The sequence below is a fragment of the Sprattus sprattus genome, assembly GCF_963457725.1.
Source record: "Sprattus sprattus genome assembly, chromosome: 8".
NCBI lineage: Eukaryota > Metazoa > Chordata > Actinopteri > Clupeiformes > Clupeidae > Sprattus > Sprattus sprattus.
The window spans coordinates 1,149,979-1,166,949 of record NC_137927.1 but is presented as its reverse complement, the minus strand read 5'-3'; the positions used below and the strand labels follow the sequence as shown (position 1 = coordinate 1,166,949).

General features: G+C 38.4%; 1 protein-coding gene across 1 annotated transcript in view; it reads right to left on the bottom strand.

The window, feature by feature from the left end:
* Positions 1 to 9,765: 9,765 nt before the first annotated feature.
* The window catches only part of slc38a8b (solute carrier family 38 member 8b), a gene marked incomplete at both ends in the record, with an annotated part of 33,629 nt that continues 26,423 nt past the window's right edge, over positions 9,766 to 16,971 (bottom strand). The window contains 4 exons of the mRNA XM_080844172.1: positions 9,766 to 9,868; positions 10,011 to 10,062; positions 14,668 to 14,867; positions 15,849 to 15,996. Coding sequence (XP_080700298.1) covers positions 9,766 to 9,868; positions 10,011 to 10,062; positions 14,668 to 14,867; positions 15,849 to 15,996 — 503 coding nt within the window. The remainder of the gene's footprint in view (positions 9,869 to 10,010; positions 10,063 to 14,667; positions 14,868 to 15,848; positions 15,997 to 16,971) is intronic.

Below are 16,971 nucleotides of genomic sequence, written 5' to 3'. Positions count from 1 at the left end.
AAATCTTCAAAATCAAGGATGCAGAGGTTCATGACATGCGTAAGCTACATGCGAAATCTCATAACTAACGTAACTACCGTCAGGGAGATACGCCCTAGACGGACACACACACACAGAGATTTCTGGATTTATAGATACATTATTATTTAGAATTTCCTTTATCTTTAGGAAACTTAATATGCATAATAACCTGATGAATTCTTAATTTGAAGCCTAGTGCTCCCGTTAGAGAAAGTAGTGCGTTTTTTGAAGAAAAAAAAACGTTACGTTGGTTGTCAATGGTAACCATTCAAGAGCATTGATATGGAACAGCGATTTAACTTTTCTACTGGGACTACGGTTATACGAACTTAATGTACACCCCATTAGCCAATCAGAAAACAGTTTTTCGTTCCAGAGGGAGATAATATGTTTGAATGTATTGGATTACTATGTTCGAATGTTTTGAATTTATTGAATTACTATGTCTGAATTTATTAAATTACTATGTTTGAATGTATTGAATGTATTGCACTTATCTTGCAGGTTTCAACCTCATCAAGACGGTTTCAGTTACTTTAGTCTGGCACTTTAAGTTTTAAATAGCCTTGGAATGATATGTTCAGGCTGGCAGTGTTGTACCTGAACGCGTTCATTGAACGAAAGTTCATGAACTCGTTCATAATTTTGATGAACGTGAACTGAACCTACTGTATTACTACCTGATGAACAATACTGTGAACGTGTTCATTCTGGTGTCTGTGATTGGCACGTTCACTCATTTTAATTTCGTTCAATATGGTGCCAGATTTCTAGAGACTTCAAGCTGAAAAACACGACGTTAACGGTCCTGTATCCAGGTTTGACCAACCAGTCAATCGCTGCGTGTGCTTTCTATACTGTCCATGCCTGGCAAGTGTGACAGCGCCGAAGCTGCGTAGAGGCTGAGAGCGGTATTCCAGACAGATAGAGATTATGAAAAAATATAGCTTGCAACATATTGAAAAAAAGAACTGAACTGGCATTTTTTGGAGCTGTGAACGTAGTTAAACATTTTGAATTATGAACCAGTTCATTTAAAAATGTGTGAACTATGAACTGAACTAGTTCATGTAGAAAGTGAACTTTCCCAACACTGTGGGCTGGACTGAAGTCATTAACAATGTATTCTGAATGTTACCTACTACAGGTTTTTTTTTATTGATGTGATTTGTTGTTTGTGTTATCTCTCAATCAGGGATGTGGGTTGGATCTCCCCTGGAGAGGGGGGAAAATGTTATGTCGCCATGACAGTGTTTGTGTGTTTTTATGTGTTTTGTGTGTGTAAATTGGTTTGTGTTTCATTTTTATGTATTAAAGGAATTATTTGTGATAGATTTTGATGATTTGGTTATGGAATGTTTTGTGTACTACTTTTTTGTGGATTGTTTTGGTATATTTTTCTTTTGCAATGTAGTTTGTTAAAACAGGTCACATAAAGAGGTGTGGAAACAAAGTGAAGTTTCCAACCACCAACAGGTAGTGCTATAGATGATATCAGTCAGGCATGTGTACGCGTTCGGGCCGGATCCAGCGTCCACCCTAAGACATTTTCTCTGGATCAAACAATGTACGCAAGAGTTATAAGAGACTTTGTGTTTTGTGGCAAGCACTGGCAAGTTGGAAAAGTTTGAGGGTCTGCCATGCCCACACCTTCCGACTAATGAGAAAATCTTCTATAACTTTAAGTCACCCATGGCTGAAGAGTAACCTGACCACATTTTAAGGCGTTACCATTAAATCTGTCGGAGGAGTTTCGATCAGATGCGAGGTGTGCAAACGCCGTCAAAACGCATCTTCCACTCAAAATGGCCGACTTCCTGTGGACCTGCCACCATGGCATCAAGAGACTTTTTGGTGCGTCCAAGCTTGATGAAGACGTGTACCGAATTCCGTCAAGCTATGCCAAAATAACCCCAATGCGCAGTTTTTTTTTGCAATGTTCTAGGGGGCGCTACAGAGCCATTTAGCTCCATCCAGGGACAAAAACTCTACCGAAGATGGACGGTTACAGGCTTGATGTCCCTGGCAAATTTGGTAATTTTTCGAGCACTTATATATAATAATAATATATGCGATTAAAACACCTCATTTTTGCTTTTAAATTTTTAACTAGGTGGCGCTATACATGTAATGACTGGTTATGGTATGGGTTGACATGCCCCCTTAACACAAACATACAAGAACAATTTGGCCCTCCAAAGGCGCGCGGCGCCGCGCAGCGGTCATAATTCAACTTTCTGTCTTGACAAATGTGTCATCATAAAGATTCATTTTGAGAACCGTGCAAAGATAGTTGGTCTGTGGGTTGTGTTTCTGTTATTAATGAATTTGTACTCAGACACAGACCTGTAACAACCAATCACTGAGGTCAGTGAAAGCAAGCTTGTGCACGGGACTTAAAAGGATAATAATTTATCCCAATTATCAGAGACTCAGTCCAAGTGATGGTATTTCAATGCTCAGGTTGTTTATTCTTGCAATGATGCACATCAGAGGAGAGAGAACAAGACTTGGCTTCGCTACTGGGGTACCTAGTCTGATTTCACTAACTGTCTCTACAGAGATCAGCTCCTTTTAAACCTAGGAAGGTAAGGGGGGGTGGATGCCTGAATGCTAATTATTATCTTGGAGACATCAGGTCTAGGAAACTATATATTCACACAAGGGTTTCAGCATTCCCACAGTGATCAAGGACTAAAATCTATTCATTAGGCTTACTATTAATGGTTAATTACCATTAAGGATGAGGTATAATTATTGACTAAGGAATATGTTTTTCTTTTGACTTAAAAATGATCTCAGCAGCTTTGTGAATAGGACAGGAGGAGGAAACCTTTAGTGCGACTAGTGCACTCATAGTGGTAAGGTCAAATGTTGTAGTGACCCAAGCATGGTTTTAGACATTCAGAAGAACCTTTCCCATTGTCTATGGATGGGTATGGCATAGTGTACCAGGTCACACATCTGCAGTAAAGTCGCTCCAGGCTAAATTAACAAAATGGTCAAATGCGGTCCATGATTACTCCTGTGTTGGTTTATTACTGTACATCACCCCAATAAATTGCAGCTAATTCTGCACTGCAAAAAATGGCCTTTCAAAAATAAGACGTAAAAGATTAAAACAAGCGCTATTTGCTTGAATCAAGGCAAAAAAATCTGCCAATGGAACAAGGCAAATTTGTCTTGGTAAGAATTCTTAAAATAAGATGAATAATCGAATCTAATTTAATCTTGTTTTTAGATGAAATAATTCCAAAATAAGACTTGGAAACTTATTTTGACAGTTCTTATTGACTCAAAATAATCAAAATAGTTCTTAAAACAAGATTATACTTCTTACATTTAGCCTTTTAAGGCATTGTATTTATCTTATTTTAAGAGTATTACGCTTAAATTTAGGATGAAGTCTTAGCCGTATAAACTGAATTTGAGATAAATGTACTAATATTAGGATTGCTAAAATTCTAGAATTAAGCATTGCCATCTTAAAATATTCCCCTTTTGTGACCTACAATTAGTTTAATACTCTAGATATAAGACCCGACAAGTTTGTTTTTCCACCATTCATTAAACATCTGCATTTCCTGACCTCACTCTGAAAACTGTTGCAGTAAACTGAAAATTAAGCCAAAAATTGTGGACTGTTGTGCATCACACAACACCCAAGCATTTGGGCAGCACACCAGAGGGAGGGTGAGAGCGAGAGAGAGCAAGAGCCAAGTAAACAACCCATTTCCTGACCTCACTCTGAAAACAAAAGCAGTTAACTTTTGAACTTGATAAAAACTTGACCATCAAAGCATTTTGAACACCAAAGCATTTTTTTTTAGGTGGCACAGACAATGTTAACAAGGCAGAGAAAGAGAGATGTATATCGGGGATCAATCCATTGAACACAGAAAGTTTAATACACATATACACCAATAAATCACAAAAGTCGAGGAGTTACAATTTAACGTTTTTATTGTGGCTACAACACAATTAGGCCTTTTCAGTTCAAATACACTACACAGATAAAGGGACAGTATGCCAGGACTTCGCACTGACCGACAGTACACACTGCCACAGGCAACACTTGCACTGGCAAACGCATACAGTGGCAGGTGACAGCCATGTCTAATCACAAAGCCAACTACAGACCACAGGTTGGTGGGCCACAGAGAGGATGCTGTAGACTATATAATTAATACTAGGTTAAAGTTAAGCACCCTGCTAACACTATTACATTTACTACTACTATACTTAGGCACGTTATAACTTCCACTAAATAGACCAATACCAAACATATTTATCTCCATCACTCCCACTTAGGTTAACTTTTGTAAGCACAATACTTTTAAACCTCAGCTAGTAAGCTACTACTATCAATTCCCCAACCAGTAAGTTACTGAGATAAACCAAGACCACAATGAAATACATTTAACAATTTACTTTAAATAGGAATTAGAAAAGATTATAACTTTACAAATACAGAGAATATAACACACTTATTTTCGTTTGACTGCGTCCAGTCACTTACCTCAGATGGCATTTAACATTTAGCAACACATTTGCAGCGCTTAGCATAGCATGCTACTAGCCCACCCACCAGTATGACCTATTATAGCATGCTATTAGCATCTACCCAAACACAGCCTCCCAGGGTTTTTCCTGCATAAAGAAAATGTAGGCGCGCGCCTAAGCCGTTTTCCCGAACGCCTATGAAAAATCCCGAGCGCCTAAAGGCAAAAAAAAAAGTCTGCGATAAAAAATAAACTGTCATCCAATTCAGCTTAATGGTGTTTTAAGCGCTCACGTTGAATTCAAGCAGCAGCAGCAGATCCCGCCTCCTACCCCCTCAGCCAATTGAACAGAGGCTTCTCCAAGTTTGCCAGACGTTAGTCACTATAATTTTTTTTTTTTTTGTATAAAGCAGCTAGCAAGCAGTTGCCTACATTATCTTAAAAAAAACAATACTTTGATAGTAGGCTTTAAGTTTTATTTAAGCAGTGTGTGCGTGAACCTATATATCCTATGTGTGATGGTAAGACTAATATTAATGCCATATATACAATAACTGATTTATGAGAGCTATCCAAAGACTGGTGGCTGCCGATTTAGCAGTCAACCTACCTTACTCTGTACGTGTAGATGCTTTACAGGTAGCTGTAAGCCATTAGATGCCTGGGAAATATTTAGTATCTATAAATATCAGCTCACCTTTATCTTTTTAACCAGATTTGTAAACAGGTCGCGATCAACAGGCTCAATAGGTACAATAGGCTACCTTGGTTAAAAATCGAATTACGGTAGAGTCATGCTAGCATTGTGCTAAATAATTAGGCAGCTAACATTAATAAGTGGTGTTTACATAAAGTCACTTATTGTATATGGCATAAATATTATTCTAAAACACCTTCACTAGTTGTTTTAAGCAGATTTGTGAGCAATTCATCACGTATGCAATGCACGTCAGCGAATATGTTCTGAATAGTATGTTTCAAGTAGGCTACAGCCGAACTCTCGTTCTGTTTTGATCAATAGTAATCAAGTTGATAAGTCTGATCTATACGCAACTGTGAGGTGCGCGAATGGACAGAGCCAATCACTTAATTACTCAACCTGCGGATGCATCCTGACTTCATCAGTCGGCGGTTTTAATATTCATGGCTTTCAATTTATTAAAATATCTGCTATGTTGAGAACTTACACAGGTGTAGGCTATTACTTGATTTGTCTACGCGTTTTAACGAGTACCAGTAGAACGCAAGGCAGACAACAGCATTGGTTTTGAAAGCTCAACTCGTTTGTGTTGCATCTGGAATATAATAATACTGGTGCGGTTGAAAACTGTCGTTCCACTGCGAGGGCCAGCCCGACGTACACGAATACACCTGTACAAATGCACATTAAATTTCCACTCAAAATACTGTCAAAAGTTCGATTATCGATTTCCAACGCAGCCTCCATTGGTGAAAATAATGGTATGTAGGTTTGTATAATAAACATGAATAGTAATAATAGATAAACTTGACTTTCATAATTCGTGTGTTCCATTTCTGACCACTGGTTAGTTCTAGATTCTATTGATATAGATTTCAGTAGTTTGCATACCTTGATCTTGAATCTTTAAACCATACATGATAGCACCATGGGGCTTGGACTATTGTCAATATATTAGCCTATCTATTTTAATTTAAAGTGGAAGCAAAATGATAACCTCAAGCATAGCCTCCATTATTTATGAAATGTTAAAAAAAAAAGAACATTGATTTCTGCTGATAGGTAACACAGACTGTGCGCAATTTTTTTGGGGGAGCACCGAAGAGCCATTTTGACCCAGGAAAAACCCTGCCTCCGGTTAGCATACACACATTCAATAAAACTGTACAACCTATAATATCTAAGCCGGCAGTTAACGAACTAAAATATACACAGTAATGAGGGGTACCCAACCAACTTTTAGAGGAACGGTGCAGTACTGATTTGAAGCTGGGGAGCGGAGGAGCCTTAAACACAATGGCTACTTCGCCAAAGCGCCAAACAAAATCATCTCTTAACTGTCGTCCTCACTGTGTTGGCGAGGGGGAGTGAAGAAGCCGTTGCGCCAGTCCACAGCCTAGTCGGGCACTGACGATACGGGAACCGTTGTGTGAATGACTGCCCGGGTTGGCCAGTCTCTCCAACAGTCTTCCAAACTTTGTGCTACTCTTTAGCTGCCGTAGCTGTTGCTGTAGCTTCCTTTGCAGCTTTCAGAAATCTGTCCGAGTTCCGTCATACAAACGCAGCACAACACTTGAAGATATCTATGTATAATAATGAGTAACTAGCCGTTGCTCTATTACTCTATACGATATCCCGTCGGTATGTTAATAATGAGTCACTATTCGTTCCTCTATTAAATTAACTTTATCCCGTCAGTATGGTAATTATCCTCTCAATCTTGAAGCTTCGTTTCCAACTCTCGTTAACTCTCCCAACCGTCGTCTTTATCCCCTCGCCCTTGACCTCTCACCCTTGAAGCTCATTGGTTTCTTAAACATTTAAACAAAATACAATTTTAAACATGAACACATTAGATGCACAATTTTAACATTATAATCAACAACCATAAACATATAATAATTTCAGAATCCAACTTAATTTCCCATAGGGCTACATCCTCCCCTTACTGAATGTCTATATGTCCTCATAGACATAAAACACCCACTTTTTACCTTTTAATTATTATATAAAAGTAACTTTTCATTATCAGAACTGAGTATCTAATTAGGAACTAAAGAGAATCTAGTTTTCACCTAGTTTTATAATGATGCCTCTATGAACTATTGTTAATGATTGCTCACTAGCTTTTCCAAGTTCATCATAGGTAAGCCTCAAAACTGGTTTTACTTGTCTTTTTTCCTGTATCCTTGGTCTAAGTACTCTATGTGTTTTTATTTTAGAACTCATTCTTTCTTGGAGTGACACATATTTGAGTTATGAAATAGAAGTTCCCAACCAAGCTCAGGGCAATGTTTTCGTTGATGCTGGTAACCTTCTTGATTATACACTTTATTATTATTTTACATTTAAAAATAACAAGTACATTCCAGTTAAGTATGATCTCTCTGATACATTAGCACATTACATACTTGACTAGAATATTTGATCTCTGACTTGGGCTAGGGTAGTGTTCAGCCTCGGGTGTTGAGAGGGATTCAGTTGATAAGGGGCAGTGCTTGCCATTGGGGGGCATTAGTCTATTTTACTTTTTAAAACTAGGGGGGCATTGTGAGGCTTATGATGAGGTCAAGGGGGCGTTGGAAGGCTTATGATGAGGCCAAGGGGGCATTTATTCAAAAACGTTTGAGAACTGTTGAGCTAACTGTTGAGCAATGTTGATTCTGAATATCTTATTGATAATGCACATTTTTTTATTTGACTGTGGAAAAAACAAGGCCTAGAGCTAGGATAATGTTGATTCTGAATATTGATAATTCACCCTTTTTTGACTGTAAAAATAACAATGTTAACTGGATGATTAAATGCATTAAAAATGGGAAAGAACCTTTGACCTTTGAATGTGTGTTACACTCAGTCATTTTATAATCTTTAGTACATAGTTAGATTTTGGAATCTGCATACAAAATGGATTCTTTGCTTGGAATGTTTTGACCTTTGACCTTTGAATGTGTGTTTACACAGAATCAGTCATTATAATTTTTGGTACATGGTTAGATATTGGAATCTGTATACAGAACACTGGATGAGGAAGAGAACTCGCACACCAAGTTGCCGATGCAGGAAAGGTGTTAAATCCATCAACTTAAACAAAAATAAAATAAAGTGCTACCAAGTGGGGTGCATTGCAAACGTTTCGGTCCTCAGACCTTCATCAGTGCAAAAAAAAAAAAATCTATACAAAAATGGCGCATTGCAAAGATGCTGATTACCTTGTAAAGACTGAAAGATTTTAGTAAAGTCAATCTATTCTCAAAACAAGCATATGTTGCTCTTGTTCTTGTTCTTGAAACAAGATGAATCACATTTGACAAATCTTACTTGATTGAAAAAACTTGTTTTATTTTGAAATAAGCTTGAAATAAGACTTTTTCAAGATTTTTTGTCTATACAAGAATTCCAAGATGTGTTGTCTTAAAACAAGCCTTTCTAGCTAAACATAGTTTTGCTTTTTGGGCGATTATGCCTTATAATAAGAGCGGGTAGATTTTTTTCACTTGAAAATAGACAAAAAAGCTTACCAAGAATTTTATTTTTTGCAGTGTGTATATTATAAACGGCTTAATCTAATTCCACCTAATATCCAGGCTATAGCCTGATCACCCGGTTACACAAGCCTTTACCTGCAGTCAAAAACATAACACATGAAACCAATTAAAATGTAACCCCTTTATTCAGTATTCTTGACATCATTCTTATGAACACAAAGGTGTTTATTGGATTGATTGATTCGTAGTTGTAGAATAATATTGACAAGGATTATTATACTAGATTCATCAGATTTGGTGCTGGTTGTTTTGTGCAGATGTCAGACATGCAGATGCCAGGGAAGGCTAGTTGGTCATGCCTGTAAAGAGCAGGCTGTAAGAAATGTAGTTCTGCTGGTGGCTAGTGAAGAGAGGGTCATTTGATAAAAAAAAGCATGGAATAACTTTTCAGGATCTTGCTTATGAATGGCTGGTCAATGCTATATAATTACTGTAAAGTGAAAGAAAGCAATTGACATCATTTTCATTCTATCCATTTAAAACACAACACCTAGACATGCAAGTTCTAGTTTGATCCTGAAAAATGTGCCGTATTTTTTCCATTTTTTTTTATTGGATCAACTAATAGCATGTTTTTATTATCCCCATTCAGTTTTAAGACCTTATTAAACATCTATACACATATGGTTCAAATAAATAAACAATACAATGCAATACATTACAAAACAAATAAATATAATAAATAAATGTCTTATTTATACAATAAATGTATAATGACATTCTGAATCTCCATGCTTTTAGTCTAGTTTTTGTGCAGAGCGCAAGATTTTATTGAATGCACTTTTGTCATAATTTGAAAAGAGCTGAAAGAAAGTCCGTTTGCCACTAAAGTATAAATTAGACATTATTCTGATCAGTGATTAGAATATAAACTCTGATCTTGAAAAACTCCAGTTTAATGTCAAACAAATCGCAATATATATGACCAAAAGTGAAGGAAATGTGGGGATCCAGTAAATTCTCAAGATATACAGTGGTAGTGAGATGAGGGGGATCAGAATTTGTGCAACAGTTCCATGACAGCAATGGTTGTACTCTGACCAAAGATGAAGACTCCAACAACCACTGTAATCACTCCCCACACGGTGAACAGGACCCTGTCAAAATATAATATTAATAACTATTATTATTATTGGTATTGTTGATTTTCAAGACACCACCTCCTCCAAACTCTCTCATTGTTAACAAACAATATAAAAAATGATCCCCAATCTACCCAAAGCAGAATATTGTACCCACCTGGTTCTGTAAGACAGTGACTCTGTCTGCATGGTAAAGATTAGACACAGACCTGGAAAAAACAAATCAGGTCAGAGGGAAGGATGCACAAGCAGCAAGGGGAATCAATGTCTAGGCCACTCAAATGTCAACAAATGTCAACAAAGGTAGATCTGCATATTAGACATGAATGTTACAATGTTACTAGATACTAGTATTACTGGCTGACTTCAAGTTACAATGAATTTCAGCTATGATAAGTGTAGGTGTAGACCCACAAATGACTTCATTACCCACAATTCCCTTATCACCTAAACTCTCCTATCTACATTTCATTGAGACAGTATTGGCTGACAACAAGGTGGTAAAATCGTGACGCACTTTCACCTTTAAAGCTGCGGTGAAATGGTACATCTTTTTCTCTCTCTACACTGGCGCTGCCAGGCTCACCTCTCTCCCGGCATTCGACCGAGGAGCAACGCTCTTTGACCTCTCTTTGTTCTCAACAAAGACAAGACTCTCTCTAAGATCTCTCGTTAGCCAAACACAAACTACTAACTTAGACGATGTAAGTTTAGCAACGCAGCTAACATTAGACCTGCTAACTAACTGCAACGGAACGAAGCACAACAGAATTCGCGATTCTGCAACATTCCGAGCGATCAACTCCTCCGAGCTTAACTGCAGTGAAACAAAGACAAATTTCTCCATCTACGGACAGCATCATCTCTTCTCTGCCTCCTCAGCGTCGGATTCGCCAGCACGACTCTTTCCCAGGGACTGGTAAACATCGACTGGGCAGCTAGCTATCGTAGCTTATTCACAACCTGGCTAAGCATAGGACTGTTTACATATGCCATTGTTCATGTATTGTATCTGTTTTGTTTACCGAACATAACTGTTATATACTTTCATTGTTAGTTGGTAGTTGGCTTCGCCACACCATCTTAGGGTTAACGGACTTGCATGCATCACTAACCATCTCCTTTTTCTAACATGGCATATAAATCACACACGATTACATATACATAGGCCTTCACATAGCCACACACGCAAAGAGAATACTCGATATTCGCGCTCCACATGTATGTTTACGAACATGCGCACACATGCACGCGGAACTACGGTGGTCAGACAAAGGAACACACACACACATTCTTTCAGGCCCGCTCCTAACAGTGCAACTCCGAGCTTACCAGCTTGCACACACACACACACACACACACTCCCTCTCCCTTACACATACATTTACTCCTTCAATTCATTAGTTTGATACATTTAGCTAGATTACATATTGTGTGTTATTTTCTTATCATTGTGTAAATAAATACTTTGATTTATATACGCTGGTTTATTAAATGTTACACAAGAATGGACGTTGCCAACCTCTTCTATTCAGAACTCCAATGACCTTCAACCATACTATTGATAAGGTAACTTTGTTTGTAGTTATTAATTTAATTATTAATCAGAGTTCCAAATTGATTGTATAATATATTTTATGAGACTGATATATTTAATGAGAATGATTTGTGGAATATCATTACTTTGACCACTGTGGAGAACACTACACTTTGTGTGGCGCCCCCTAGGTGTTCAACTTAATTGATCTGCCCTTGTGTTGAATAGTTGATACCTGTCCAATCGGGTGAGATTACCAACATATTGTTGCTGTTGCAAGGACAGCACCAGTGTGTCTTGGTGGCCCTCGTGAAGACAATATCACAATTTACTCACAATTGCACCCACATTCACCCGGCGCCTGCTCACTGGGTAAGGTACCTACATAATCTGGTACTCCCATGTGAGAATGGTACCAATTTCACCTACATAAGTGAACGGACTACTTGCTGAGTGACATGAAAGATGTGAATCGGCAAAGGCAGCGGGCATACATTAACGCTGGGATGACTCACTCAATTCAGTAGCGTTCTGAGGTGACTGCAGTTTTACGATTTATAGTTACACAGGTATTATACACTAATGAAAACATAATTTTTAATATTATATTCCATATCTACTAATAGATGCCACTAAAAACTCCACACTGTCCCTCTAAGACCATGCTTCACAAAACATACTTTTCTTCTGAAAACAGTGATTGGCGATATTGTTGCCTTTTTTGTGGGGTGTTCCAAACTGAACCATAGAACTTTATGTTAATTGTTGGCATAAATCAAATTGATGTTCATTAACCGAATTTTCTCTCCCTGATAGCGTGACCTTTGCTCACAAATGCTGATGGATGTGGAACAATTGCCCCTCATTCTCGATCCTTTTCTGTAATTCTTCAGAAATGTTTCTTACGCGACTTCGTAAAAACAACGTAAGGGAAACGCTTCCGCTGCATTCCCGCACGCTTGAAAATGCGTTCATAAAGAGCAAAAGTCTTCTCAGCTGTGTTTCCTCGGATTAGTTTCTTAAATTGATGCGCATTCTTGTTAAAGTGGATTTGCATACATACACGCCCCGCCAGTTCCTTATTAGGGCACGCAGCCATAGCCAAGTGTGCTGTCGGAATCTCCCAAATCCACACGAAAGCAACTCGTAACAGGTGTTCATTAATAAGGTGGAGATCTTTTCTTACGTTGAACTTCCACTGGGTTTAGTGTTTATTTATTTATTCACTTACATTTGAAGTGTTCGTGTACATTTACATTCACATTCAGTCATTTAGCAGACGCCTTTGTCCAAAGTGACGTACAAGGGAGAGAACAGTCAAGCTACGAGCAATAGAGATCTAGTGTAACAATAAATGCTACCTCGTAGAATCATGACTATAAATGTGAAACGTAATTGTTTATGACACAAATATTCTCGTATTTATTATTATTATAATTATTTTAATCCGAGGATGTCTGTAGAGTTAACGTGAACGCAATCACCAACGGGTTCTCACAAATTCAACCGTTAACCCTTTTAACACAGAGTTTTTTCAAATGTCATTCCTCAACGCGATTCCTCAAATAACCACAAGATAGCCACGTGGAATCGCATTTGAGAAGATTCCGGAAGAGTTACGACTGCTATTTCGCATTCTGAAAGTCTTCTGAAGTTCAGAAGAAATCGCAGGTGAGAAAACTATGGAGAATGGCAAATGTTTTCCTAAATCCACCGAGGTGGAGTTCCTTCTGAAGTCCTTCTGAAAGTCTTCCCAACTGCTGTTGAGAATGAGGCCCATTGTTTCTCATCACCATATCCATTAAGTACATAGATGCGTATTGGCAGCCGAACTCTACCCAATACATTTTTCTCCTTCTTCCCCTCCTAGCCTAGTCTCTGTGGGATACTGCTATAGTCTCTCCACCTGATCTTTATTTAACTGCAATATAAATAATTCCCATAATCGACATAGTTTCCTTTTCCATTACTCTACCTATCCCTATAATAGTAACCTATACGAGTAAAGATGGACCGATCAATCGGCCAGCAATCCGAGTCGGCCGATATTCAGCAAAAATATGAGATTGTAATGAGCCATTGTCCGACAAAATGTAGCTGTGGGTTAATGAGCTCGCGACATACATTTTCAAACGGTATATAGGGAGAAGACCTAAGAAAAGACACTGAATCCATAGGGGCAACGCGAAAGCACCTGAAGACTTATCAAAATCATGTCAAAGCAGAAAGAGAACACCAGTCCAGTAAACGCCGACCTAACTTCACCAGTGCAGAGTTGGAGGTACTGTTGCAGAATGTAGATGTGTCCAATCTATTAAGTTGTTGCCTGTTTACTCGGCTGGCAGCCGTAAAGTTGTCTCATTTTAAAACGAACCACTCAATGTCAATATATGCCATTTCACTAGCTTTGTAACTCTCTAACTAAATATATGACAATGAAAAGAACCTTGAAAGAATGGAAATAACAGAAAAAGGACAGTGCGAAGAGCATCCTACTCACTTGAAAGTTAAAGAACAGTTAAAAGAACAAAGATGAAACATATCTTTCTAGATGGTGGTATAGCAAAACTGGAAGTGGGGCTGTGTATCAACAATGCTTCTCAACAAAAACAACCAAAAATGGTACACAATCAAAATGTCTACATGCTTGAAAACTCCCCAATAATTTGAATCTCTTGACTTCAGGGAGGCAGTGTGGCATTAGGCTGTATATCTCTATGTATCTGTAGTGAGTTGCCATATTTTCACTGGACTTTGTCACGATGATGAATCACCCAACCAAAGACATTAGTCCACTACACTTTTTAACTTGTTATTATTGCATATTCACCAACAAATATTGTGTTTCTTATCTCCCCCTAGGATTATCCAATAATTCCAGTTAGCACTGTGTCTAAAATGAAATGATATGTCTTTGTGTTTAGGCCAAACTGTTTAGGACCCTTTTGTAACCCTTGTAAAAGTCACTACAGCACTACAACAAACACATTGTGTCACCTCATATGTGTAATATTTGTTCATTTTCAGAGGGAACAGGTTTTGCATGTATAGAATCCTGCTGAATTTAACATAGAAGCTTTGAAAGGACATTGAGAATGTGGTATGAATAAACTCAAATTTCTAAGGAAAATCACAGAAACACAAGGACAAAGACATAAATAGCACACACCCGCTAAAGCATTTGTCAGGGAATGTTATAAACTGTTATGCTGTGCCTTCACTGTGATCTGTGAACTACACTAAGGATTTTGTGACATTTGTACATATTGTCTCTCACCAGGGAAGACGAAGATGAAAAAAGCACTGATTCCTCCAATGACGCTGATGACCTCACTCATGTCCGGCACATAAACTGCAATAAGCAGAGTGACCGCCACCCACAGCACCGTCAGTATGGCACGGCTGCGCTGCTCAAACTCGTCTGTCACTATGGCGGTTCGGTCACGGTAGCGAATCACAAGCGCCAAGATCACAGACCTGGAACAGACCAGCGCACATTGCGTGATTAAGTATGTGATGAGTATGAAATTCACTTATAAAACAATCAAATAGAACTCCCCATTTTAATGCATTTTGTTGTACATAGCCCACTGTATTGTTACTGTATAAGTATTCACTTAAGTCAAGTTAATCACTGAAGTTTACAACTCAAAATAGAAATAAAACTTCCAATAGGATGGTGTGGGGTGTAATGGAACTAATAATAGTTTCTCCCTAGCAGAAATATACATGAATGGAAAGTTAAGTTCAACTCCATTCTATGATTGGTGCAGGAGTACACTGCAGAGGGATCACACGACAAAACCATGCGAACACCCCAATGGAATGACAGTCATTAAAGCTTATTGTGGCTTTGCAGGGATAACATGGCTTGGCACCTCATAATATCACACTGAGACTTAGAAGTGTGTTGAAACCAAATGGCTTTTCCACCAAGACTCTCCTCTAACTCCCTCATTTCCCTTTACCTTCAGACTTTCAAACCCCACTGTCAAAAGGCATTTTTTTAAATTCAAATTTAGTTAGTGCTGTGATCTTTTTCACCACACTGTCTAGTTCCTATCCATACTAAGTCCATATTTCACCAAAGCAGTCTCCAGACGCGACAATTGAACTGTATATCAATGCCAGTAGGCATTTACACCTGAAGCAGGTACTGTCACAAATTTGGGGCAATCATCCTTTCTATCTTTAAACATCTACATCTACTAAAGAGTCTGTGAGCTTGCTAACCAGCCCAACAGCAGCCTAAAGAGTGTCTACTTAAGTGTTAGTGAGCTTGCTTACCTGCCCAACAGCCCATACACAGCAGCTTAAAGAGTGTCTACTAAAGAGTGTGTGATTGCTTACCTGCCCAACAGCAGCCTCAAGAGTGTCTAATAAAGAGTGTGTGAGCTTGCTTACCTGCCCAACAGCAGCCTAAAGAGTGTCTACTAGAGAGTGTGTGAGCTTGCTTACCTGCCCAAAAGCAAAATAATAGGATAAATGGTGATGATGGAGAGGCCAAATAAAAGCCTCGCTATGATCATTGTGACATCATTTCCTGGATAGGACATCAGAATATCAGAGGCCACACCCCGTCCAAATGTCAGGAAGCCAAACACACCTGCAAAAGTATAACAGCATAATTTGATAAGCTCGTAGGGGGGGCACGTGATCAAAAGGAAGAGGGGAACATTAATTCAAAACTAAACCCACTAACAAGTTCAACTAATTTTTATATTTTTAAACTAAATTAGTGTACAACTGTGTGTTATCCACATAGCTGGAGCTTTTCCGGTCTTAGTCTTGTTAATAGCATGTCTTACTTCTGTCCCCTTTAACTCTGTTGTGTCGATTTCTCTGATCGTCTTTAATTGGGTTGGTTGGTGCATCTTTCACAAGTACCTCTTTAAAGTGTTCAGCCCATCTTTCTAGTCATGCATTCATGTCTTTGACTAATTCACCTTTCTTATTTTTAACAGCCGTAGCTCGTCTTCCATGTTTGTTGGTGATCTTCTTTGTTGCTTGATACACTTCTCTAGTTATGCCATTCTCTGCTGATTTTTGTGCATTTAAGGCAACCTCTTCCAGTCATTTACTCCTGTCTTCTCTTGCTCTTCGCTTCAGTTCTCTATCCTTCAGTGTGTATTCTACTCGTAGCGGTCCTTTGATTCTTTCTGATCTGGTGCTGATGATCTTGTCTGATGTCTCACTCCTTTCATCGATTGCTTGCTAGGTCTCTGCACTCAGTACTTTTCTTTTCATAGTAACACAAGTTCATATTCACTTAATTTTAGTATAAGTTCTTATTATATGGCAACGACAGAACGAGCATTCTGATTGGCTGATGGGTAGTCATGCCAGCCGCGTATTGACCTCCTCGCTGGTCTGCCAGTCTGTTAAGTATTATTATTGCCCTCTAATAACGTCATCTTAAAAATTAGCAATATTAATAGACATCAACAGCCATGAGGAAATTCATGTTTAATGTTTAGTACTGATAGAATCAGGACCCCTATTATGAAATTATCTGTGAACAGAAAACCAGTTGAATGTACCATGACAGTTGATGACAGTTGAAGAATAAAGACTCAAGAAC